A 26,362-nucleotide genomic window follows, 5' to 3' on the forward strand; every position below is an offset into this window, starting at 1 on the left:
AGCCTACACAAAATATTACTCAACCAAGTCCAGCAACACTGGGGAGAGATAACATATCCTAATCATATCTAATTAAACAGTAAGCATTTGTCAGTATAACCCTAAACATTAATAGAACGAAGGAAAAAACATCATCATCTTAATAGGCACAAGGCACACATTTGATGAAACTTGATGCCTATTTATGATTTTTTTTAAACAGACCTAATTCATTACATATTTCTTGTATAAAAACCCTTATGTGGTAGCCATAGCTGGAGCCTGAGTCTTCTGAACAGAGCTTCTGGTGTGGGTTTTCACAAAATGAGTGAATTCCTGATAAGGAGAGTTGGTGAACAGTCTCCCAGAGGTAGGAGGTCAGGTCGCTGTAGGCCTTGGAGATGGCATCAAAGGTAGCCTTGGCAAAGTTGTCCCGGGTGGCAGTGCAGCCTCTGGCTGAAGTGTAGCAGTCATCTATACCAGCCAACATCAGTAACTTCCTGGACACAGGAGCAGAGACAATGCCAGTGCCTTTGGGGGCAGGGATGAGACGCACCAACACAGATCGACTTCAGACTGTCAGCTTGCATGAAACAGTGTGGAGCTTACCAATCTTGTTCCCCAATAGCCTCTCCACAAAGGGATGGTGGAAAGCTTGGCCAAGATGATGGCCCCTTAGATGACAGTGGCTACCTGCTTGGAGTATTTAAGACCAAGACCAATGTGACCATTGTAGTCCCCAATAGCGACCAAAGCCTTGAACCTGGTCTGCTGACCAGCTGGAATATGTTTCTGCACTGGCGTGATTTTCAGAAAATCATCCTTCAAGGATACCCCAGGGAAAAGTCAATAACCTCAGACTCCTTAATGGGCAGGGGGAACAGGTAGATCTCCTCCAAGGAGATCTTCATGTCCTTAACCAGGCGGCCCAGCTTGGTGACCAGGATCCACTCCTTTTCTTCAGCTTTACCTCCACGAGCCCCGCGGCCTCAAACACAGCCAAGGCCTCGACCAGGACCGCAGCCCCTAAGACCACTGCCGAATCCTCCGTGGAAGCCTGGAAGCTGCCATGGCTTCCTAATCCTGGCTCCCCAGGTCCTTTGGACCCTCCCGCTGCACTAGCATCGTCACCATTTGGTGTTTCCACAATGAAGTATTTATGATTTTTCAAATGGGTTAGTGGGGGCTGGAGAGATAGCCCTGGAATTAAGAGCACTGGCTGCTGCACCAGAGGAAGCAGGTTCAGTTCCCACATAGCAGCTCACAACTGTCTCTAACTCCAGTTCTAAGGTATCTGAACTTCTTCTGGCCTCTGTAAGCCCCAGACATACACGTGGTTCATAGAGACACATGCAGGCAAAGCATTCATACATAAAATAAAAATAAATAAGCCATTTTAAAACTGTACTAGCCAAGTGATAGACAGGAACTTAAACAGCTAAATGGGGACTGGAGAGATGGCTCATTGGCTAAGAGCACCGACTGCTCTTCCAGAGGTCCTGAGTTCAATTCCCAGCAACCACATGGTGGCTCACAACCATCTGTAATGGGATCTGATGCCCTCTTCTGGTGTGTGTGAAGACAGCTGCAGTGTACTCATAGCATAAAAGAACAAATAAATTTTTAAAATATTTTAAAAAAACAGCTAAATGGAGTTACAGAAACCCATAATAAAATTATATTTTCTGGCAAAATAGAAATCTTGTCTACTTTCACTCTGGGAACTCAGCAAAGACTGTTATTACCACTCGTCTTCAATTATTTCACAGGAGGTCTTGGCAGGAACCATAAAGAGGCACATGATGAGAACTACTTGTGAAGAGCTCAAGGCTTCCTATTCTCTGGTAATACAATGGCTTGCATAGGACATCAGGGCAACCTACAGATCAAAATTAACGAGCAGGCTTAGCAGCCAGGCATGGTAGGGCACACCTTTAGAACCAGCACTGGAGAGGCAGAGGTAACCAGACCTCTGAGTTTGAGGGCAGCCTGATCTACAGAGCAAGTTCCAGAATAGTCAGGGATACACAGAAATATGCTATCTCAAAAAAAATTAGAGGAGGGGGAAAAGAGGAGGAAGAGGGAGAAGGGAAGGAAGAAAAAAAGAAAAGAAAGCTGAGCAACGTTGCTAGGTAGCCACAAAGTCAAAATGTATCTGCCTCGATGGGACAATGCAAAACAGATATCTTTTTTTTCCTAGTACTGCAGATCAAACACAGGACCTTGCATTTGTTAGGCACACACTTAGAGATTTTTTTAAAAAAAAAAAAACAAGGATTTAATTTGCAATTACACCACAAAATATCAGCTATGAGCAATAAAAAATAGTCAAAGATAAACAAATCTCTCCCCAGGCATCTGCAAACTGCAATCAAAAGGATATAAGGAGAGTCTGAACGCACAGGGGCACATGCATGCCCCTAAGGCGGAAGACGAATAAAAACTTAGAGCCAGTTGTGGCATCACATGGCTTCAGTTCCAGCACTAAAAAGGGAGAGGCAGGTGACTCTCCATGAGTTCAAGGGCAGCCTGATCTACATAGTGAGTTCCAGGACAGCCAAGGCTGTATAGTGAAATTCTGTCCAAAAGAAAAAGTGAACGGGAGGGGTGAGTAACACGGCTCAGTGAGCAAACAAACACGCCTGCTGCACTGCTCTAGCCTGGCAACCAGAGTCTGATCCCTGAAACCCACATAAAGGTGGAGGAGAGGACCAAGCCCACAAAGCTGTTATGACTTCCCCATTGGCATAGCATGAGAGCATGCACACTGACATGCACACACAGCACAGCAGTGATTTCTTTAGAAAGACTTGTATGTAATCAGACACATTGCAACCCAATCAAATCCCAGCTTTCTAAAGCACGAACCTAAGTCTGTATATACACGTGTGGCAATTTGTTTTGATTTGTGTACCGTATTTAAGTGTAGCATACGGTGTGTAGTGTCTGTAAAAGCCAGAAGAAGGCAGCACATTCCCCCTGGAACTGTGGGAGTTCCAGGTGACTGCGCTGCCCAGTGTGGATGCTAGGAACTAAACCCAGGGTCTCTGCAAAAGTTCTCCTAACTGCTGAGCCACATACCCAGCCCCTGGCCAAGACGTTCTTTGAAGAGACATAAGGAGAAAGGGTGAATTTTGTGTATAGAGATTTCTGCCCTTTGGAGACAGGGTGTTGCTGTTTGACAGACAGAAAATGCCAGTGGGATTAACTGAAAGTGGCAATAGACACAGAGCATACACTTGAGTCAACGAAATCAAAGTGGAAGAACTGGCAGTGATGAACTATTTCCAATAAATTGTGCCCAATCCATTGGACATTCTTGTGGGAGGAAATTATGACATTTAACACGTGCATCATGATGGCCTGCCAGTTCACGAATCTAGGCTTAGCTGAACCACGTGTGCAATGAGAAATAAACAAGATAGCTCCCAAGGTTTTGTTCCCACACCTTGAAATCCAGAGGCCGCCCAGCACCCTAGACTGATATGCTCATGTTGCCGAATCCAATCCTGTGACTGTCGTGAAGGAATCATCCCTACCTTGACAGCATGACTGGATGATGAAAACTTAACATGAGGAAGGCCCTTCACCAACACGTCCACATTATCCACAGTAAGATCCCAGGATACACAAAGGAAAAATAAAATGGGCCAATGAAACTGCTGTGCTTGACGACTTCAGCTTATGGTGGTGGAAAAGAAACAACACAAAAAGGCAGAAGCCCAGAGCACAGGTGTGTGCACCTGAGCATGTCTGGGTGGGAGTGTGTCCTCCTGCACACCTAGCCTCTGCTTTCCCGGCAATACTTTCTTACCAAAGGTCCTCATGGGAACCGAGGCTTAAAACCTACTGGTGTGAGAGATCACAGCAGGTTCTTAGGAACGCCCTCTTTCAGGCTTGCTTCAGGATGAGTGGCTGAGCTGGAGACGGCTGCCTGTGTGTGTCATCATTTCCATCCCAGCCACATAGGTGTAGGCTGTGCACAGAAGCCAGCTAGCAATGCACCCTCATACCGTGGGTCTATGGTCACCAGAAACCGAAACGAGAATACAAGGAGAGTCGGCAAATTATGATAAGGTATCAATAGAAAAATCTGGGGACTAGAAACAAGACGGTAAGATCAAATTCTGGGTAAACAGTCCTGCAGATCCAAGGCTGCAGGATCTCCATGACACAGGGCAGCAATGGGATAACTGAGAGGAGTCCTGGTGAGGATCCAGTAGATAGTGTGGCAGAAGTCAAGGGCTTGAACCAGACCAATGACTCATTGCAGTGAACATTTGCAAGGAAAGATGTGTGGACAAAAGGGTACACCGTGGGACACACTGTGACACACCGACGATCCCGTGATGAGATTCTTTTTAATTTTATTTAGGGGGAGGGGGTGGCCAGGGTGGAGGGAGGACCTAAAGGGATTGCCACATAAGTGGAATTGAGATACATGATGTGAAATTCACAATCAGTAAAAAGTTTTTTTAAAGAGAGAGAGAAAAATAAAATCAGGAAGGGGCAAGGATGCCCCACATTAAAAGAAAAAAATGTGGGCAATGCCAGATGCATGGGATGAGGCTAGAGAAAGATGTAGTGAAGTTCTGAGTGGAGAAGACTGTGACTATGGAGTTCTTGAATGATTGACAGCAGGTACCGAGGCTTCTTTGGAATTTAGGTTCTTGCATATGTTTATAGGAATGACTAACAGTTTTGTTTCAGAATATCAATATTTACCCCACACAGAGATGATACTCTTTGCATTTTTATTTAAAAAAATAAATATTGGCTTCAAAATGTACACGTGATTTGGCAACTTGTCAAAATTCCTATCGGAAAAATGTGAGCCAAGCTCTGAAACTCCCGTTCCACCTGCCAACAAATGCAGCCGGCCACGCTGCGCGCTGACCCGTGCCATGAGGCAAAGGCAGCCTTTATACGGTAGAGAGACGGGGTCAGGGGACGAGACAAATCCTGATCATGTCTGAATATGACCAATGTGGAGCAGGATCGCTGAAGAAAAGATCAAGGTCTCAGGCACCAGGTAGAAGGGATAGAACAGAAGGCCAAAGGAGGCAACCCTCAGGCAGGGAAACCAGATCAGGCCAAGAACAGCAGTGGGCAGAGCTCTCCGTGCATCAGGACAATCTAGCAGGAAAGAGCGACAGGATGGATAAAGAATGAGTAGGCCAACCAAAACCAGGAAGAAATCAGCTGTCAGAAAGCCAGAATACATAAAAGTCATGGCTTGGGCCAGAGACCTGCTGGTACAGAGTTCTGACCACCTGGGATAAGCCTTAGGAGGAAACCAACAAGCCTATGTTAGGCACACCTGACTGCATGAGCAGAGCAGCAATGGGGAAGCCATTCTCATGATCTATTGATGATCCCATGAGTTCCAGAGGCTCCTTGGACATTCAGGTACCATCTGTGCTGCTCCTCAGTTGACAATGTGGAGTGCCCGTTCTAAGCTTGCTCTGCCCTTCAGCATCATGCTCTCACACACCCTCAGTCAGCGTCTATAGTGTGCAAAGTATAGATGACCGGGGCCAATATCAGACTGTTCCCTTGCGGGAAAGCTCACTATAAATGGGCAGATGTTCAGCGACACTAATGAAATGTCTAGCTGATAAGGGACAAACTTTTAGGGAGGTAGTTTCAAGAGAGATGGTAGGTCTGAGCCGTTCAAGGTCCCCTCCCCATTCCTCACAGCATTCATGCCCCAGCCCTATGAAGGAGCCAGTGTTGCCCAAGCTAGAAGGCAAAGGCCTGGTGAGAAGACTTGACTGCTGCAGCTAGAGCTGCGCCCGCTTCTATATTCAAACCTCACTCATGTGTCACACCTTTCCCCTGACGTAAATGGTGCATCACAAGAGCCAGAAACTGTACAGTGTGGCCACTCCATAAGTTTTGGGTGGTCTGCCCCTTCCAGTCAATGTTAGGTCTTTCCCTTAAACCCAGGGCTCAAGGGCATGCGTGAAGCCACCTGACAAAGTCCCGCCTCGGCCACTACCAGGCCCAGAAGCCTTGTCTTTGTGGCCATATCTACCTAGGTTCCTCAAGGGAGCATGGATTGGAAGATGGGAGAGCACAAGGTGAGGTGCATAGACTTAGGGAGCACCAATGGGAAGAACATGAGCTGGAGGAAAGCACTAAGCAGGAGGGAGCACTGCCTGTGGAAAGAACACAGGCTGGGAAGCATAAGCTTGGGCAGCACAGATTTGGGGAGCACAGGCTCAGGGAGAACAGTCTGAGGACAACAGGCTACAGAGGAGCACGGACTTGAGAGCACATGTTGGAGGGAGCACAGGCCAGGATGAGAACATGGCTGGAGGAGCACAAGCTAAGGGCACCACAAACTACAGAGGAGCCTAGACTAAGGGAGCACAGGCTGGAGGGAATGGATTGAAGAACAGGCTGGGGAGCACAGGCTGGGTGGAGGACAGGCTGGAAGTGTACAGGCTGGGTGGAGGACAGGCCGGGGAGCACTGACCAGGGCAGCACAAACTGGAGGAAAGGGTGGCCGAAAAGCATCAAAGCTTGAACAAAGGAAGGAGGCAGCTTCCCAGCCCCAAAGCAGAGAGGACTGAGACACCAGACTGGGCTATCTATCTAGAATCCTGGGACAGGCTGCAGCTAAAGTCCAGGAGTCCAAACAGGGTCTGCTGGCCACATCCACCCACTTCTGACCCAAAACCGTGTTAGAGGAGTGAGCAGACCAGAGCAGCACACCTGTGAGATGTCTTTTCTCCAACTCAAGTTTCCAGCATTTTCCATAGCCTACTCTGGCTGCAAGCTCATGAATGGTTAGTAATTAGAAGCCGTAAGGGCAGGCTGCTGAGAATTAGTGTCCCCAACTGCACCGTACCCTTGGACTTTGCCTGACCAATTACAAACCCACCCTCCTTCACTCAAAGAGCACATCGAGTGTCTACTATTATGTCTGATCAGGCTAAGCTCTGAGGACAGGGCCAGCAATGCCAGAAGCCATTCTGACCTGCAGTGCTCTTCAGGAGCTGTGGCCCATAGTTCTGCTTGCTAAGGTTCTAGAGGCTGTCAGAAACAAAACAAAACAAAACAAAACAAAAACAAAAAAAAAAAAAAACAAGCCTGTGGAAGGGGTTCTATGTCTGTCCTTTGCCAAGTTTGGGAGAGCAATCTAGTCCTCTGCCGTACTTGGGATGAATGAACACCTGACTCCTAGCCCATCACTGGACCCAGACAAGGAAAAGGTTCTAGATGCTAAAGAACCTAGTACCTGCCCCAGTCCCGCGCCACTGGAGGTGACTGCAGCAACCCCGCCCCTGGGCTGGGTGGGGCGGGAACTGCGAAAGACCTGAGGCCCGGTGTGATCTAGGTGGGCTCAGCCCAGGTACCCTTTCGGCGCCCAGGTGGGTGCAGACCCCCAGGGCGGCCGCTGCGCGGAGTGGCTCCGCCCCGAACTGTCACGGACAGCGCAGGCAGGCGCAGGGTGCACCCCGGAGGCTGACGTAGTTGAAGACATCTGCGGAGCCCAAAGTCGGTCCCGGCCCGCCAGTGACCACGGCCCTCAGGGAGCCACCCCCGGCCCCGCCCCAGGCGTCCCCGCCTCACCGTTTGGCGACACTGCGGCAGGCAGCGGGCGCGTTGCCATGGCGGCCGGGCGCGCGTAGCTGGCGGTGCCCAGCTCAGCCCGGCAGGCTCAGAGGCGGCGGCCAGCTAGGACGGGGATCTGCCCGGGAAAGGACCCACCAGAGAGGGGATCTGACCCAGAGGAAACCTACTGGGTAAGGGATCCCAGACCGTAGCTCTGTCCAGGGCCACAGTTTCAACCTGCGTGCAGGCCCTGCTGAGCGCCAAGATGCAGGCCATGGACCCAGCCTCCCGGGGCTTCTATGAGGAAGATGGCAAGGACCTGGACTTCTACGACTTCGAGCCGCTCCCTACCCTGCCGGAGGATGAGGTGAGCCAGACCCAGAAGCCCACCTGCTCCTGAGAAGAGGTGGGGGAAAGGAGTGGGCAGAACACAGCTCTCCTGCTGCATAGATTCTGGCCCCTCATAGTAGCAACTGCTAGGGGATCCTGTCCTTAGCCCCACCCGCTAAACAACAGCTGGAATGCTATATGGGACAGCAATGAGACTGTCCCTGCAAAGTTGGCTACTAGAAGAATGGGCTCTTAGTTTCAGTCCTTGAGCAGAATTGGGGAGTGGGGGGATGGTGAAGATTGGCAGGTAGGGACAATAGGGACACTCCTAACCTCCACAGCTGGCCAGGTGCTGAAGCAGAGGAGCTTTGGAATGCCCATTGAGACCCCCTTCCCAGCATCAAGGGTTCTTCCTGCTCTGGAAAGAGCAGTCCCTCCCCCCAGTCCCCTGAGAGCTTCTGATACAGAAGTGGCTGGAGGTACATAGAGCCCCTCTGGGTTGGAGGAGCTAGGGACCCCGCCCCCAGGCCCCCAAATGATAGTCATGCCCAAACTCCATGTTTTGAAAAAGCATGGCAAGCAGCCCCCCCACAAAATGCTTCCAGGGGTGTCGTGATCTCCCTCAAAAATACAGGATCTTTGGGGAAATCCTTCCAAACCAGGCTCTGGAGTCCCTATGAAGAATCCACCATTCTTTAGTCCCTTAAGTACTCTGATACTAGAGACCCTCCACCAGTCTTTGCAGCTGGTCTGGCCATCAGACAGTGAAAGTTGGCCAGAACCCTCCTGAAACATAAGCCTGTGGTCTGCAGCACCAGGCCCTGACAGCTCTTCCCTTCCCTTTCCCTAAAGAGTGGGCTCTGAAAGAATAAAAAAAATCCATTGCTCCTGCCTGCCCCACCTCCAGGTCCCTCTGAGTAGTGCTGGGGTTGGCGCTGCCCCCCACCCCCACCCCCAAGTGGCCTGGATTTGATGCAATTTAAGGCTGTGGAGAGGAGAGGCCAGGGAATAAATAAACCTTTGGACATCTCCCTGGCTTTGATGGGAAAGAAAGGATGCCCTCAGACACGGCCGGCCTTCAGAACTGTTGGAGGACAGGACATGTTCTAGGGGATCTGTGGGAGCCTGGGCTCCTGGTCACCAGCAGAAGCAGATCTGAGAACCTCTGTGTCCTTTTGTATCAGCCACTGAGCTTGGAGGGCTCACTCTGAGCCTGGCCTGTGAGGCAGTGGTACCACTACATCATCAGAATCTAAACCTGCAGGGTGAAGCCGAGCCTTGTGCCCAGAGTGCCCTGACACCTTCTGTATTAGAAATGTCCTCAGTCCCTCTGGGTTGGAGAGTTTTCATATACATGATGCACAAGATAGCCATCCTCTGATCGTGGTGAGTCCTTTGTGTGAAGTGGAATTCCCCATTTTAATGGCATCCAGTGGGAAGTTCAGGTGAGTCTCTCACCTGAGCAAGAGCATTATGTTTATTCCTCTAAACAGAAGGCAGCTGGTAATAGAGATGAACTGGAGGATGCTTGTCTAGCATACACAAATCTTTGGATTCACAAGGAAACTGAACAACAACAAAAACTTAGTCTCCAAACTAGAAGAGGAGGCTTGGGGTCCTGGCCTGGAGCCAATCAGAATCCTGTGTCTAAGAAAACAGCTGAGATTAGATTTTAGGCTTCCTGCAGTCAACTCCGTCCCCATTAAGGTTTTTAAATTTGCGTTTATCAAGGTCACATGACTTGGTGCCTGGCACAGCCTTCTGTATCTGGCTGCGTTTGAAAGCTGTCCAGAATAGGGTGGCAAAGAGTTAGGCTGCCACCCATCCTGAAGCTCTGTGCTGGTTAATCCCATGGGGTCAGTGTGACCCAGACAAGGACAGCTCTTATATGGGTGAGGTAAGGCCAGATCCAGGATACATACAGAGCATGTAGGACGTCAGAATTCTCTCTACTACAACCAAAAATATAAAATCCTACAGAGCCTCTATGGGTCCCTGAATATCTCTACTCTCTCATGGCTCAAAGAAAGTCCAAATGGCTTGAGAACATGCTGTCTAATCCCTTGATAACTGGTAGAGGGCTAAACAGGCTCATGGAAGGCCTTGCCATGGCTACCAGAGATGACACTGGACGTGATATGTGTGAGCAGGTCATTCCTCTGTGCTGGGTACAGGAAATGCCTGTTAGAAAACATCTTGGCATTTTCTTGTGATGGTGAGACCAGCACCTACATCCCAGCGATTTCTCCAGAGAAGCAAGCCACATGAGCAGGCCATGTGCCTATGAGAAAACCCAGTGGACACTTTAGAACTCGTCATGAATAGATCAGCATGTTCCACTAGATAGTGGAGACTGAAGCCACGCTGTGTCCCCGGGTCTCTTAGACTGAAACAGCAAGGAAACCCTGGATGCACAGTAGAGATACTCCTACCAAGAATTATGCAAGATGGACTTCTTGAAGGAGATGGCCTTTCCTGGATTCAACATGGAGCATCAGTCTTTCTGGACATGGAAAGTGGAGTCAGAGGCAAATACTAAGACTGCATCTAGGTAGAGCATAGCTGCTGGAAAGGCAGGCCTGCACCAAATGGCCATGGCTGAGGGTCTAGCAGTGCTGATCAAGAGGTAGGTGATAAAATTGGACTTCAAAAATGCAGACTAGTACTCGTTTGGCAAGGAAGATGGCATCACTGGGTGTCAGCAGAGAGTTCCCACTGTTCCTAAACCAACGGAAAGCCTCCCAGGACCTCCTAGTGCTGGACAGGCCTTGAGGACTGAAAATGAAAGGGACCCACAGCAGAGGTTCTCCCAGAAATTCTCTTAGATTTAGAAAGGGGTTTTCCCATCATGCCCTGAAAGTCCATATAAAATGTTTCAAATCAGACTCTGAGCAGAAGGCAGCCTAAAACCAGAAAGGAACCCAACGGAGTGGGCACTTGGGGGCAGACACAGCCCACAGAGCACCTTGCAAGCTCTTGCATCCCTGATGGGATTTGGCTGCTCACGAACTGAGGCTGCCAACAAATGCTGCCAGCATCGGTTTGAGTTTTATGTTGGCAGGTCCCCTTGTGATAAACTGAAAAGTTAATTGGTTATAAATGCACTTTAAGTATGCACGGTGACCCTTAGAGTCCCTATAACCCAGCTCCAAGTCTGTCTAAGGGAAGGGGAGCTCTTTGGTGCACATAAGCCCTAAACAGGGCACAATGCCGTAACCAGATAAGGGATGGCCCTCTGAAGCTCAGGGACCAGCTGAAGTGTCTCTCCCTGGAGCATAGCCCACAATCTTCAGGGTCTCATCCCTCCCAGCCAAGATCTGACTGAATTTGTACCAGCATACTGCAAGCCGGGGGCTGATCTTCCTGTCTGCAGGGAAATTACATTGGTGATCCCTACCCCCACACCCTTAGGTACCACCCTGATAAGGATGGTTGAGGGGCAGGCTGGACTGTGAAGGAATTTCTCACCCACTAGGAACCTGAACCTATATAGGGCAAATGGAGCCGCCGAGTTGGCTGAAGATCAGGCCACGCTGGCACGAGCCGTAGGAGACTGCAAGCCTGGAGCTCACAATGTCCGGGTCTGCATGAGAACCTTAGAGTGCTTGTTGTGGAAACTCCTTACAGATCCACATCTAGAGAGTGAGGTTTACTGCTCATGGGTAAATGTCTGTGGTGGCTTCTGGACATGATACCTTGTGGAGCCAAAGTTAGAGCCAGCCCTGTGACAGATTGAACATACTTCACTGGGAACTGAGCTGTATGGCAGACAAACTGGGCTACCCTATCTCCAGGCAGTCTCTTGAGGAAGCCAATGAAGGCACACAGGGTGGGCTCCTATCTACAGGTCTGACTATGAGGAAGAGGGTGGCTGGCGAGTGACAGCTGAGTCCTTCCTGGTCTGTTATCTTCGTCTCCAGCCCATTAGCCAAAGCTCTCCCCCTACTCCACCTCCCTCCAGTGGCATAGATTTAGTTAAAACACAACCTTTTCTCCTGCCTGGCAAAACTGAAGCAGCTGTAGGTCCTAGAAGCAGGTGACTCCAGAACCCAGAATTCAGGACTCCCAGTCCCTCAGTACTCAACATGGGGGCACTGGCGGGGTCTGCAGCTATGTAAGTCGACTCTGACCTTAGACTGTCAGGTGTGGAAAGGGCTAATAATCCTGTCTTTGGAGAAGGCCATGGCTGGAAGCAATGACTCAGGGTCCACAGGGTTCCTCCCAGAATCATACAAATAACCCTGGGCTCCTGCTTTTCCAAGTTATATACCCCTACCACGAATTGACATGGGGGTTGCAAGTCTTCAGCTGCTCTGAGAATCAACTGGACTCCCCACTGTCGGGAGCATCTCCCTACCATACCTAAGTAGGAGGCTGTGGTGTAGGCTGCAGGGTGGCCAAGCAGCATGTCTGGCAGTGTTGCCTTCTGCTGGCAGCACATCCTGTCATGGCTGTGAGCAGGCAGGCCTGTTGGCCAGCATGAGGAGCAGCAGTGGGGTGCCGGCAGGCCCTGCTGTGGGACTGACACTGACTCAGACTGAACTGGCTTCATTTCTCTTACATGGCACAGCCCATGGGGTCTACAAGGTGGCACACTACCTCACTTACGTGTCTGTGTAGGTTTGCATGAACATGTATGTGCAGGCATGTTGTACACTGTGCAGGCACATTCCTGTGTGAAGTTGTGAAGGGGGTGGCGTGCATGTGTGTATGCATTGCATGTGTGTGCCTCTTCAGCCAGGGCCAGTAGGTATCACTGGGAGCTTGGGTTCTCCTGACTTCTCAGGAGTCCTTGGTACTACAAAGAAACTGCAGGCTTGAGTCCTGGTTAGAAAAACAGCTCAACAAGTCAGGGGGCTTCTGTCTCTGGAGTAGGAGATCTCAGCAAGTGAACTCACCAAGCCCTACCTTGTACTCCAACAAGGAAATGGCTTGTGGATATGCAGGGTCTAACACCCACACAGAACCTAAAGGCTCAGGCCAGCGCTTGAGAATCCTGCATGATTTCATGCCTTTAGCTGGTGGCTTGCTTGGTTGTTTGGATGTTTGGTTTAAGCACTCTGCCTTCTCATCTGCGATCTGTGCTCATGCCAATGCCTTACAAAATCAGCTAGAGGCAAAGATCATGAAGGACTGTCATTTGCCTGTGTCCTGGGGCCACCGCCACACCTGGAGAAGCTTTCTTCAGCGCCCTACTAATCCCAACAAGGGGTATTCACATCCTTTGCCCACACCACCACCCCCCCAGCCCAGTTTCCAAAGAAACTCCCGCCCACACCTGTGAGTGGGTGGCACACAAACACATGGACACAGGAGATGCCAGGGCCCCGACAGCAGCCAGGCAAGACTCTTGCAGTCTTAGATACCTGATATGACAAATGAGCCTGACTGTGTGTGAACACGTGTGGGCAAGGTAAGTTTGGCCGTGCTATGGTCGTGAGTGTAGGTAATGTAGAGCAGTATGCATTGTTGTACGGGGCCATTTCTACTAAGTGTGAGTGTGCTTACGTGGAGACAAGTATGTGCAAATGTCTGTGCCTGTTCTGAGCAGCACACTGCTGGTTTCACCAAATGTTCCATGGTTGTGACATTCAAGGGACAGCAGGATGACTCTGTCTAAAAAAAGGGCCTGCCTTTTCCTGACTGTGAGTGAAGTGCCACCCCAAGTTAGCTGTCTGTTACCCTGGTGCATTATTCTCCGGATGGAGTACTAGGTCCTTCCTGGGGCAGCCCTCTGTGGGCTCACACCAAGCCTGTCTTGGCAGGAAAATGTGTCTCTGGCTGACATCCTCTCCCTGCGGGACCGAGGCCTCAGTGAGCAGGAGGCCTGGGCTGTGTGCCTAGAGTGCAGCCTGTCCATGCGGAGTGTGGCACATGCAGCCATTTTCCAGACCCTGTGCATCACGCCTGACACCCTGGCCTTCAACACCAGTGGAAACGTGTGCTTCATGGAGCAGCTCAGTGGTAAGGAAAAGGGGACCATGACAGGCATGGGGGGTACCCAGTGCTGCACAGAGGAGGTAACTCGAGGTTGGCTGTGAGCACCAAGCAGCTGAGGACAAAAGGGAGGATCCAGGCCCTGGGTTTCCTTGGTAATCTGATGGGATCCTCTGTCCAAGGCAGCGCAGAGGGAGGAAGGCAGGCTGGATGTTGAGTTTGGGCAGCCCCTGTAAATCATAGCATCCTAAGACTGCCATACACTCCCTCCTGAGCCAGAGATGATGTGTTCATCCTTAATTCTGAGCTCTCCTCATAAGAGGATGCCTGGGTCACTGTCTCCCCTAGGTTGGAACTCCTTGCCTGCAGGAAGTAAACACAGGGGACCTGAAGGTTACACTTATTTGGCTAGTTAAGCTGACCACCATTAGGCCCCTTCCAGGAAAGGTTGGGTTTCTCAAGTTAGGAGGCCAGGGTAACTTCTTCAAGAATCCACACAAAGTCCTTTTCTCTTTCTGCTTTGGAACTCTTATGGCTTAAGTATGGTGTATCAGTCGTTGCCTTGGATGCTCGCCGCCTTCCTTAGAGGCATCAGTCTGAGCAAAGGACAGAGGCTTCTTCTGGGGATGAATCCTCCTCCTATGGCAGGAGGCTCCCAGAGTCTGAGCTCTGTTAGGTGGGGTTATTCTTCACCAAAGGGCAAGATCAGAACACGTTCTCTTTTCTTCTCCAAGATGACCCCGAGGGTGCCTTTGTACCCCCAGAGTTTGACCTGACAGGAAACACCTTTGAGGTAAGTACCAGCAAGTGGTGACTCACTAAGCCTTGCCCTCTTCCTCTATGGGGTTACCTCTGTTTCCATAGTCTTGTAGCCCTAATGTAATAGGCTGCCAGACAGGAGGTGGAGCAAAGGCTGTCCCCAGTGAGGGCTGCCTTTGGGGCCTTCACCTTCATCCTTGGTGGCTACTGGGAGACATGTGGGTGTTTGGGAGCCTTGAACATCTCTGTTAGGGTTGGTATTGAGTTCACTTGTTGCAATGTCAAATCAGATGGCTTCTCAGCCTCACCAGTGAATTGTGGGAGGAACCAGAAAAGGCTACGAATGGTCACCAACCTTAGGAAGCACTTCTAGGGGCTGGAGAGATGGCTCAGTGGCTTAAAGCACTCGCTGCTCTTGGAGAACACCCAAGTTGGGTTCCCAGCACCCACATAGTGGCTCAAACCATCTGTAACTCCAAGTTCAGGGGATCCCATGCCTGCTGGTGCCCACTGGCGGAAAGAGTTTCTCTGTTTTGTTTTGTTTGGAATAGGGTTCTGATTACATTGCCCAGGCGTCTTACTGAGGGTTACTACTGCTGTGATGAAACCCCATAACCAAAGCAACTGGAGGAGGAAAAGATTTATTTATTTGGCTTACAGTTCACATCATAGTCCATCACTGGAGGAAGTCAGGACAGGAGCTGGTGCAGAGGTCATGGAGGGTGCTTCTTATTGGCTTGCTTTTTATGGCTTCCTCAGCCTGGTTCCACGATAGGCTGGACTCTCCCCGATCAGTCACTAAATAAGAAACTACCAACAGCCAGATCTTATGGAAGCATTTTCTCAATTGAAGTTCCCTCCTTTCAGATAACTCCAGCTTGTGTCGATTCACCATTCTCCACCAAGAGTTTCTAAGTTCTAGTCTTCTGAGAAGCCAGTTTCCTTAGCGTCACTAAACTGTGGTTTTGACAAACCAGAGTTGTATATTTTCAGTGCACAAGGTAATGTTCCAATGTACGCTGATGCTGTAAGGACTTCAACATACACTGATGCTTGTTGTGACATTTGGGTTTTTTTTTTTTTACCTAGCGTGACTTAGAACTTCATCTTCTCCTGTGGCTGGATGGTCACTTCCCAGTTCTGCTTGTTGGCTAGCTGTCTTGCACATACAACTACCATCCATTAGGATCCAGGCAAAGGCCATCGGCTTTCAGATGTCCATCCCACTCTGGCCCATCGTCACTCACTCACCTTTGAGCGCCAACCCTACCTTTTAACTACCTACTTCCTGGCAAGGCCTGTGACCTGGTGTAGAGCTGGCCTACAGGGGTAATGACTTGCCAGCCTCTGCCCTGTAGTGTGTGCAATGTCTGGTTACTGAGCTCCCTCAAAGCTCTATCAGCATGGTGACTAGAACATCATGAACCAGTCTGGGTAGAATTCGTGTTATGTTCTTCATCTCCAAGGCCTCTTTTGCTTATTGACTTTTGGTTCCTCCTTCTCCTCCTCATCGTCATCCTCTCCTTTTTTTATCTTTTAAAAACAAGATCTCAAGTAATCCAGGTTAACCTCAAACTCAATATGTAGCCAAAGATGACCTTGAACTTCTGATCCTCCTGCCTCCACCTTGCAAGTGTCAGGATTGTGAGATGCACCACTGTGTCTGATTTCTGCAGAGCTAGGGGTTCTGGGAATACTAAGCAAGCGCCGTAACTGTCTATGCTATCTGCTCAGCCACCATGATCTCTCTCCACATCTCCTGGGAACAGTTTAAAGCCCTTACAGTTGGGGTCCTAGATACCTTTTATTACATTTACTCCTGAGAACTTAGGAGATCAGGAATGGTGGCACATGCCAGGCTGGCCAACATAGTGTGTTCCAGGTTAACCAGAGCTACATAGTGAGATCCTGTCTCAAAAGAAAAGAAACTGGGTTCTGAGTCCATCCTAAAAATGATGGCTTGGTTATGTTTTTACCTTCAGTTTCCTGTCCCTTTATTAACTTTATCCACTTTAATATCAAACCATCTTACAGAATCCTGCAGTTCTTTCTAACAATTTAGGGGACCCTTTCTTTTCCTTTCTTCCTTTCTTCCTTTCTTTCTTTCTTCCTTTCTTTCTTTCTTCCTTTCTTTCTTTCTTTCTTCCTTTCCTCTTTCTTTGATCAAATCACCAACCATATTTCATGCTGTCGCCTCCGGGGACAAAGTTTATTTCTGTTCCAGTTCTTAGCAAGTGTAGGATCTAGTCAATGGTAGAAGTGCAATGTGCCTGGGAGAACTGGTTACCCTGGCCTAACCACATGGATGGCACTGGCCTTGGCCACAAGAGCTCCTATCTGTTCTGAGCTTATTAAGGTTTACTGAGAATACATAATTTGATGTTATGAAATATTTCTTCTGTCCTCTGGAAATGATCATGCAATTTCCTTCACTGAGAAGTTAATGTGCGCATTTTTATGTTCTACCATACCGTTACCACACTGTCCCACTTAAGAAAACCTTGGCTAACCAAGTGTCATATCTCTTCTGGGCACTGTTGAAGCTGACTGACAAGTACTTATTAGTGGCCCTCTAGGATCTTTTTGGGCAGCTGGTATAGTCTTACCCTAAGAACGTTTCTGACCATCACTGGTTTCGAGATTGCTCTGGACTTGTCTGTTTGCTCTGCTTGTACAAGAATGGGATGGTCTATGTCTTGAAAGTCTGGAAAGAGTCATTGAAAAGGACCTCAGCTTCCTTTGTGAACGATTTCTAACTACCGTCAAATTTTAATAGTTACAGAACCATTCGTGTTTATGCTGCTGAGGTTTTTCTTTCTTTTTTTAACTACAGCAGATGAAAACAGGCGCCTAACGGGCTCCAGGTGATACCCTTTGCCTCTCCGTGATGTCTGCAAATTTCCTGTTTCCATGTGCCGCCCTTTCTTCTTTGGCTTCTCTTTCTTTCTCCTGTCAGTCTAACCAGAGGCTGTTTATCTTGTCATTTCTTTTAGAGCATCCTCTGCATTGTCTGGTCCTTGGGGGCTTCTGTGTGCCCTCTGCTATGGGTCCTTATTGCTGATTCTATCTTTTCTTTGGGTTCTTATTTCCTATTCTCTCTTTTCTTTTGTTTGCTTTGAGTTCCACAGCTGACTCCTTTTTTTTTCATTTCAGGGGGAAACTTGGTTCATCCATTTTCATCTTCTTAGAGTCGCTATTTCCCACTGTGAATCTCCCTCTGCATGCGAGCTTTGTCATACCGTGTTTGCTTCTCGGTAATTTCTTTTGGTTCAGTACATGAGTTATTCAGTTATGTGAATAGGTTGGGTTTTCCTTTTTTTTATGACGATGCATACACAGAAGGCACTCTTGTAACAAGTACACAGCCCCGTAACTTTTCAAAGGCTGAGGTCTCGACAATCAGTATCCAAATGGAGTTAGCACAATGAGAAGCTGGCACCACCACCCCCAGGGTGGCTGTCGAACCACACAGAACAGAGATGTTGATATCATCCTGTCCTGCTGCTTCCTGTGGCTGGATTCAGCAGGGCTGGTGGAGGCTGGCTCCTCTGCCCCGAGTTGTGAGAGCTGTCATGGGAGCGGAGTCACTGGAAAGCATTCATTCCCTAGAATTGTTTCTTATTTCTGAACACACTGGGACCTTTTAATGCATCTTTTGTCTTTTTCCTTTGACTTTCTGGCTTAGTCAGTCTGTGGCTGAACCACCGCTCCGTCCCTCCCCCACCCTCTGCATACCTGCTGGATCCAGCGCATGCAGGTTTCCTTTGTTCTGTGAACCCCTGTGTTCCTCGATCAAAGTGCAGCCCCTTCCGTGCACCTCAGGCTCATTCATCCGTCTGTCTGGCTCTTCTGTGGTGTTCGTTCTGGTTGATTTACTTATTGTTTATTTAGTTGCCCTTGTAACCATCAAAATCTCCCTCGAGGAACTGGTGAACGGGGCTCTTCCTCTAGAGGGCAGTATGCTCCCACTGTTACAGAGCAAGTAGCCACTGAGCATGAAAGGATCCTTTGCTCCCCTGGGGCTGAGCCCTGTAAGGAGGGGATTTCCTGTGGGTTGCTTGCAGTGTGGTCATCCAAAGTGAAATAGGAGGCTGGGGCTGAACGCCAGAGAGGGGCCCAGGTCCCTGAGCTTCTTCAGATGACTTTCCTGTGTTCTACATACACCGAGAGTGGATTCTTCCTACCTTAGCTGTATTATGGAGAGACCCTGTGTACATGGGAAGTGCTCCCATGTGCACTCTGGGAAATACAACCCTAGTATAAGCCATGGTGCCCAGGGTCTTTGTTCTGTCCCAGATTGACTCTTCTCCTGAGGCCTTTGCTTGGGCTTACCAGAAGCCATAAACAGTCCAGGTGATACAACATCAACAGAGCACAGGGTCCAAGTGTGTGTGCTGGACAGCCTCACTCTGACCCAACTACATCCTTTCTGGAACGTTCTAACACCAGCTCATGCACCCTGGACCCTCTATGCTCCACATGCCACACACACACACGCACACACACCCTCTCCTCTTCTGCTTCCGGGACCAACTCCCCCATCACATGCTCTAGAATCTCCTGGGCTTGTTGTGGCCAGTCTTCCCAGAACTGAGTATAGTCAACACCCTTGTTCAAAGTCCCCACAGGCTCACTAGCTTCCAAAAGCTAACAATCTTCCAGCCTCTGCCATGTTCCCTCCTCCTTGCCCTTGTCACTCTGATGGGCCCCTGTGGTAGCAGCCAGGCTGGCTCAGTGCTGTCACCTATCATTTGCTTGAGGCCACGGTCCACACAGACACCCATGTCGATGGGAGACCAATGAGTCTGTGAGTGATGTGACAAGGCCCATCAAGGGCTGCAGGCCTCTGCTCGCAGGTAGACTTCAGGCTACAGACCAAGGGTGAGTTTAAGGAAACAAGACGCTGGGGAGGTGGCAGGGTGGTGAGTATCCACTTACAGGATAAGGAGGCTTGCACTCACTAGGCAGCAGGCAGCCGGTCTGTGGTTCCCTGCGCTCACCCCTATTCCTCTCACAGAAGATAAGGGCACAGTTAGGGCTGGAAAAGCAATTGGTCTGTGACAAGGGGCAGCCAGGATCCCAGGCCTGGCTAAGAGTTCAGCAGACTGTTTGCAGAGTGTGCACAGCAAGGGCTGACTTCGGAACAGGTACACACACGCACATAGGAGCTAGGCCTAAGAGAACAAAAGGCTTCGAATGTATGAAAACAACCCAGGCCAAGTGGGTTCCTTTGTATTTAAGCTACAAATATAATTTAAGTGAGCCACTTTCAAGAGCAACAAAACCCACAGGAATCCCGGAGATTAAAGGCAGCAGATTTTTAAGGAATAGGAAAATCAAGTATTAAGTTAACACAATGAACATAGAAACATCCCACGGTGCCCCTTAAATATAGATGGTTATTTGTGAGTTAAAAGTAGAAATTTTGGGGTTGGGGATTTAGCTCAGTGGTAGAGCGCTTGCCTAGGAAGCGCAAGGCCCTGGGTTCGGTCCCCAGCTCCGAAAAAAAGAACCAAAAAAAAAAAGTAGAAATTTTAAAAAATGCTCTGACTACACATAGTGATTTCATTTTGTAAACAGATTAAAAGAGGAGCTGGTCCTTCTTGAATGACATTGTCTTTCCCACCCCCACACTTCCACACAGCTGGTCCCCCAGCCTTGCGTAGAGCCCTCCCTCCCTCTCCTATGCACAGACAGGACGACCATGACGATGGCAACTTTTAAACCAAAAGAAAGCTCTTCTTTCCTCCTGCTCTCATCCTGTTTGTGAAGAATGCCTAAGGCAAAATAGGCAGCTGGGGAGAACAGGATTTCTATGCCTTGGGCAACAGGCCCAGGCAGCACACTGAACACAGGAACGCAGACTCTCTGGTCTGCTTAGCCCTGAGTCTTGGCAGGGAGAAAGCAGCCATTTGCAGGGCAGGGACTTACACCCCTTGGTACTGCAGGCTCACATCTACTCCCTGGGGGCCACACTGAAGGCTGCCCTGGAGTACGTCACAGAGCCAGAGCTGGAGCCCAAGCTGAGCACAGACCTGGAAGGACTGCTGAGGCAGATGCAGGCAGAAGACCCCAGGGACCGGCCAGACCTGCAGGTAAGCTCCCAGCTGGACATGCATGCTGCATGAACACGTGAACACAGGCAGCACGGACCCTGCAGCCTCACTGGAGTTCCTTAGCTAGAAACTGGAGGCGTTGCATTCTGTCAAAATAAGGGCCAGTTTATACTATGCCTTTGTAATGAAATTTGTGATGAAATGAAAGTTATCAGGGACAAAAGAGTCTTTTTCTGCCAAGACGCATGTGTTTACATGTACCAGAAAGTGCATGTGGAAGCAGGAGGCTGATCTGGGGGTGCTGGGTGCCATCCCAGAGCTGTGCAGTTGGGGGGTAGGGGGGTGTCTCAGGAGGATAGGTCTCCTTCTTGGTGAGCTGCACACCTGAGAGGCACCCTGGCACCTGCAGAGCATCATAGCACTGTGTGAGGAGAAGATGCAACCTGTGTCCTCATGCCGCCTGTGCCGCAGTCTCTCAGCCATTGGAAGAAGGGTGCTCTCCATTGAGTCCTTCGGAGCATTCCAGGGTAAGCACCATCGCCCCCACGTCTATGCCTACACATGTACACGTGCACACATACACATGCATATGTGTACCCAGGGACAACGTGCATCTATACAACCACCCACAGAAGTATGCATATAGTATGCACATATAGAATCACGCACCCTTACTCATGTTCATATGTCCTTGTATACACTCACAGTCATACACATGTTCAGATCTAGGACATGTATCCCATGCAGACACACTTACATGTTTACACCACTGCCTATATAAATACCCGAATGTCTGTTTATGCTACACACTCCAGTGTAAGTGTGCACACATCCACATTCAAGTGCATACCACACACATCCACACGCGTGCATGCTGGGCACACACTGGAATTTTCAAACTCAGAATTAGTGACTCCAGCCAGCCTTGTCTGCTACGCTCACCTGTTTGCATGATGAGCTGTTGCTGTACATCTGGAATGTACCAGTCTCAGGACCCTGCTGGCCCCCGCAACCATCCAGAGCCTCAGAGTGGCTGGAGGGTCCTCCCTGGCAAGCAAGCAGCAGTGTTTGTAATGCCGTAGCCATGGTGACTGACAGCATCACCGCAGCGCCAGTAGAGGGTAACTTCTGCGTGCAAAGCCATAGACAGACTCCCGAGTAAAACAGGCAGCAGAGTCGCTGCAGCCCATGGATGCAAAATTGCGTGCCACAGTGTATGCCATGTGCAAGGCTGTGAGCCATAGCATGTGTACAAGACCATGCTGCATGCCGTGTGTGTAGAAAAGTATGTGCCCTATGACTGCCACCAGATTCCATTTCTACCCTCAGGGAGTGGCTTGTGTAATCATAATAGAAAACTAAGGAGCTTTGGGATAGAGTAATTAGATGGGCAAGGGCTGATCCTCTGGGACGCTCAGCCAAGAGGGAGACACAGGAGCCTCCATTCGGAGCCTCTAATTGACTGAGTCATGTGACAATGGATCCTGGGGCCCTCTGGAGCCTATGCTAAGGGTAGGAGTGGGAATCTGGAAGTGCACAACAGGTAAGCCTGCCCAGTGAGACTTTGGAGGAGGGTCTGTGACGGTGCGTAGGACAGGGTAGAGGTGGCTCTCAGGGATCCATCCCAGCACAGACTCCATCCCAAGCTTCCCTGCAGTAACCATATCCTACCTTCTGCTCAGAGCTCAGCGAGAACACATGGAGGGGAAGGCCTGCTCCAAGAAATGTGGGGCCCAAGAAGATGCCAGGAGACCTCAGCACTGATCCAGAGGCACTGTCCTCATCAAAGGGTCTACTCCAACCTCCTGCTTCCAGAGACGCAGAGCAGGAGGCTGGGCAGAGGCCCAGAGCCCCATCCCCCAAACCACTGCTGTCAGCCCCCATGAGAAACGGTGAGAACCCAGGACAGGAAGGGCTGGCCAACCTTGTCCTGGATGCCAGGTGCCCCCTGGGTGAGCTGGACAGAGACATCCTCAGACGAAGTCGGCTGAAAAAGGCTCAGACGTTTCCCAGGCTCCTGCAGGAAAGCACAGAGGCCAGCACCCTCTGCCTGTCACTGAACAGCTCAAGAAACCAGCTGGCCAAATCTGAGTTCTTTCCCCCAGACCCCAGGAAGCTCTTCCTGGAAGGGAAAAATGGCCTTTCTGGTTTCAAAACGCAGTCTAAAAGCAGACTGTGGCCAGAGCAGGAGCCTGGAGTCCCACTGGATATGACACCAGGTGCAGGGCGCAATCCACACAGGAGTCCAGGAGCCTCGGGGCAGCTGGAGGCTACATCTCCTAGCCAGGGATCTGTAGAGTACAAACCTTCACCCAGCCCTGTAGACCCTGGAGATTCAGACCATGAAGACCAAATACCTAGGAGTGAAGAGAAGATTCCAGAAGAATCCAGGCAACTGGGAAGTGCAGCCACAGAACAGGTATGTGATGAGGGAGCAGGTGAAAAAGCTGTCTCTGCTAAGCCTCAATGTACAGCTCACAAAGGACCTGCCCTGCCCTTCCTTCACTCCCAGTCAATAATTAACTATGCTTTGGGGGGCTTCCTAGAGCTTCAAATTCAAATTGGGGGAGGTGCCAGACATGCAAGCTAACCTCTGGACAGCCTCAGAAATCACTAACTTGCTCAGGCTCCGTTCACCAGTGTATAGGTGCAGCTCCACAGTTAACGGCTCCTAGTACTGCTCCTTCAGGGGCCCACTCACTTCCCAAGCCTTACCTCAGATTAGGTTTCTTAAACTTCATGCTTCACAATGGGATGAAACTCTAGTGCACGGGTATGCAGGCCAGATACAGACCACAACACTAAGTGTGATCCCCACTTGACTGCTCAGTGGGTTCCTCAAAGTCCTATGTCCCAGCCTGGTTCTCAGGGTAAGGACACTTGAGCCAGTTCCCAGGATACATACATCTGACTACCAAGACATCGGCCTGCTGATGCCTACCATCAGCCCCATTTCCCATCAGGCTTTGCTGCCCCAAAGGAGAGAGTATGAGGCAGGTGATTCTGTGGTGTATGTTGTCATTTATACACTGATGAGAGCTTTAAGAATTCCCACGGGAAGTGCGGGTCACTTAAAGAGATGTAAAGTCAGTGATGCAGATAATCTATGTTGTCTGGGCCAGGGATGCACACATATTCTCAGCCACCATCTCAAGATTTTCTCACAGGTTACAGCCACCTCACAACACCATCTTCTAGATGGATAAACAAATGCATGGGTAGCCTGTGCAAGGGAAGGCACTGCCAATGGAGAAGAGTTGAGGCCTCTTGCTTGGAAGAGAACACAGCGGACCAATGAGCCTAGCTTTCACCTCAGCCATCTGATCAGTCTCTCTCAGATAGAGTATGGCCCTCCAAACCTCGGACTCCCACATAAGGATGACCCAGAGCCCTCACCTCTGGTTCAAGGTTCATTTTTCCTACCCGAGGATAGAGAGGGCCACCAAAAGCAGTGCAGATGAGCTGGGGAGCAGAGAGCCACGGAACTGACCCAACATGTCAACCTGTGCTATTCACAGGGCCAGTGGATAGCATCCCGGGTGAAGTGGCTGCTAACATGTGCACTTCTGTGGTGACCTTGTTTCCAGACCATCAGGTGGTCCCCATAGGCAGGAACGATCTCTCCTAGGCTCCACTGGTTCCTTTCACTTGAAGATGTGTTAAAATACCCGTAAACGCATCTACCATGTAATCACCTCTACGCCTGAGCCTCCAGCATGCACTCCCCTCCATCTCTCTCCACAGCCTTACCACAACCTCACGTGTGAACAGAACCTTCTGTTCTGTTGTCTAGCTTGTTTCACTCAGCATAATGCCTTCAAGATTCATCAGTAATCAACACTGCAGTGCTCCTCCTCCTCCTTCTCTTCATCTTCCTCTTCCTCCTCCTCTTCATCTTTCTCTTCCACTTCCTCCTCCTCCTCCTCCTCCTCCTCCTCTTCTTCTTCCTCCTCCTCCTCCTCCTCTTCCTCTTCCTCTTCCTCCTCCTCCTCCTGCTCCCCTTCTTCCATTCCCTACCTCTTCTGTTTTTCCGTCTTGGCTCATGGTGCACAAACAGTCCTGGAACTTACTGTGGAGTCAAGAAAAACCTTGAGTTCCTGATCCTCCTGCCTCTGACTCCCAAAAGCTGGGATTGCGGGTGTGTCCCACCACACCCAGCTCCTGAATGGTCTTATTGCCCTGGGCCATGCCATTAGAAGTGTTTAAGTTCTACACTTCGTGTTTTAAAACACAAGCTCATGAAAGTGAAAACACTCTTTAAAAAAAGGTTGAGCAATACCCTAGTAGTTTGTCCCGTGGGTGGACCATTTTTTAGCCTTTATTTTAATTTTCATGTATGGATGTTCTGTCTGCATGCATGACTGTGCACCATGTGCATGCCTAGTACCCATGGGGGACCAAAAAGGCATCAAATTCCCTGGAGCTGAAGTACAGAAGGTTGTGAGCTAAGACGTGAGTGCTGGGAATTGAGCTATCCAAGAGCATCAAATGATCTTAACCACCCAGTCAACTCTCCAGACCCTGACCCACATTTTTTTTTATCCATTCATCCATTCATGGGTATTTGAGCTGCTTCCCCTTTTGGGATCTGGTGAATGGTGAAAGGCCTTGAACCTAGGTGGACAACTGTCCACTCCAGTTTCTTTACAGGTCTTAGGGGTACCCAGAAATGAAACTGTTGGATCTTGAGGTAATTCTCTGTACTTTCTCAGAGGAGTTGCCATCTTTTCTCATGGCAACTACACCATTCTATGCATGAGGGCTCCACTTTCCCCATACACTCACCCACATTCATTTTTAACTTGGAGAACTTTTCCAGTCCCTGGCATAGAGAGTACTACAAGTAGAAACGGAAACACCATTCACACATCCCTGTCCACGGAAACCCTTCCTTGACATCAGAGGGAGACAGCATTCGTAGGTGATTCTTCTCTTCCACAGAGCCTGTCCCTGCAGGACCTTCTGTCTAAGCTAGGCCGGCCCTTCAGGGAGTATGAGCTGTGGGCACTGTGCCTCTCCTGCCTTAGCACTCTGCAGACACACAAGGAGCACCCAGGTAATGGGTCAACCTGCTCTGCCTGAGCCCTGGGCCCAAAAGCTGGGGAGGGAGAAAGGGGAGTGGCAAAACCACTGCTGTGAGCCAGGGGCAATGCCCAACTTGACCCAGCAACAAACCTAGGGGAAGCACCTGGGTCTTGGCACAAAAGTGGGGGTGGGGGATGAAGACAATTGCCTACAATGTGGTCCTAGAGCCAATGACAGCTCCCAACCTTAGAGGAAGTAAAAACTAGCCTTGGGAGGTGAGGGAAGAGCCCAGGATGTTACACTAGTTTGTGACCCTTAATGTTCAAGCCTGCTGGATAGCCAGGTAAATGGACAGTTCATCTGTACTCTCAAAGTGCCATGGGGCAGTAATCAAGGAGGCATCTGAGGGACCAGACTGCCACCCTTAGAGAAATATTGCTCCGACAATCTAGTGTTAAAGCTGCTGTGAGTCTGGAGAATTTAAAGGCCCCAACCTATCTCACCCAGCCATATCCAGGGACCATCCCCATCCATCCTCCCGTTTATTCTTAACTCGATGAGGGTGATATACCCTAACAGTGTTCCCAGGCAACTGTTAGATGGAACGGCCAGCCCTCCAGTGTCTTTCCAGTCTTGACAGGTTTCTCTGGGGTCTCTGTGTGGCCTGGGATCCCCTGATGCTGGCGAGGGCGCGGCCCACACACAGCTGCATC

General features: G+C 49.8%; 1 protein-coding gene across 3 annotated transcripts in view; it reads left to right on the forward strand.

The window, feature by feature from the left end:
- Window positions 1-7,393: 7,393 nt before the first annotated feature.
- Kndc1 (kinase non-catalytic C-lobe domain containing 1) overlaps window positions 7,394-26,362 on the forward strand; it is a 48,371-nt gene continuing 29,402 nt past the window's right edge. Inside the window, exons 1-7 of one of the 3 annotated variants that reach the window (XM_063281019.1) lie at window positions 7,394-7,909; window positions 13,638-13,836; window positions 14,544-14,602; window positions 20,517-20,657; window positions 21,028-21,151; window positions 22,307-23,043; window positions 25,566-25,680. In XM_063281019.1, the coding sequence (XP_063137089.1) occupies window positions 7,808-7,909; window positions 13,638-13,836; window positions 14,544-14,602; window positions 20,517-20,657; window positions 21,028-21,151; window positions 22,307-23,043; window positions 25,566-25,680 (1,477 nt within the window). In that variant the 5' untranslated portion in view covers window positions 7,394-7,807. The remainder of the gene's footprint in view (window positions 7,910-13,637; window positions 13,837-14,543; window positions 14,603-20,516; window positions 20,658-21,027; window positions 21,152-22,306; window positions 23,044-25,565; window positions 25,681-26,362) is intronic. The other 2 variants (XM_063281018.1, XM_063281017.1) reach the window with 2 other exon arrangements.

The sequence above is a fragment of the Rattus norvegicus genome, chromosome 1 (genome assembly GCF_036323735.1).
Source record: "Rattus norvegicus strain BN/NHsdMcwi chromosome 1, GRCr8, whole genome shotgun sequence".
In the NCBI taxonomy this organism is placed as follows: Eukaryota; Metazoa; Chordata; class Mammalia; order Rodentia; family Muridae; genus Rattus; species Rattus norvegicus.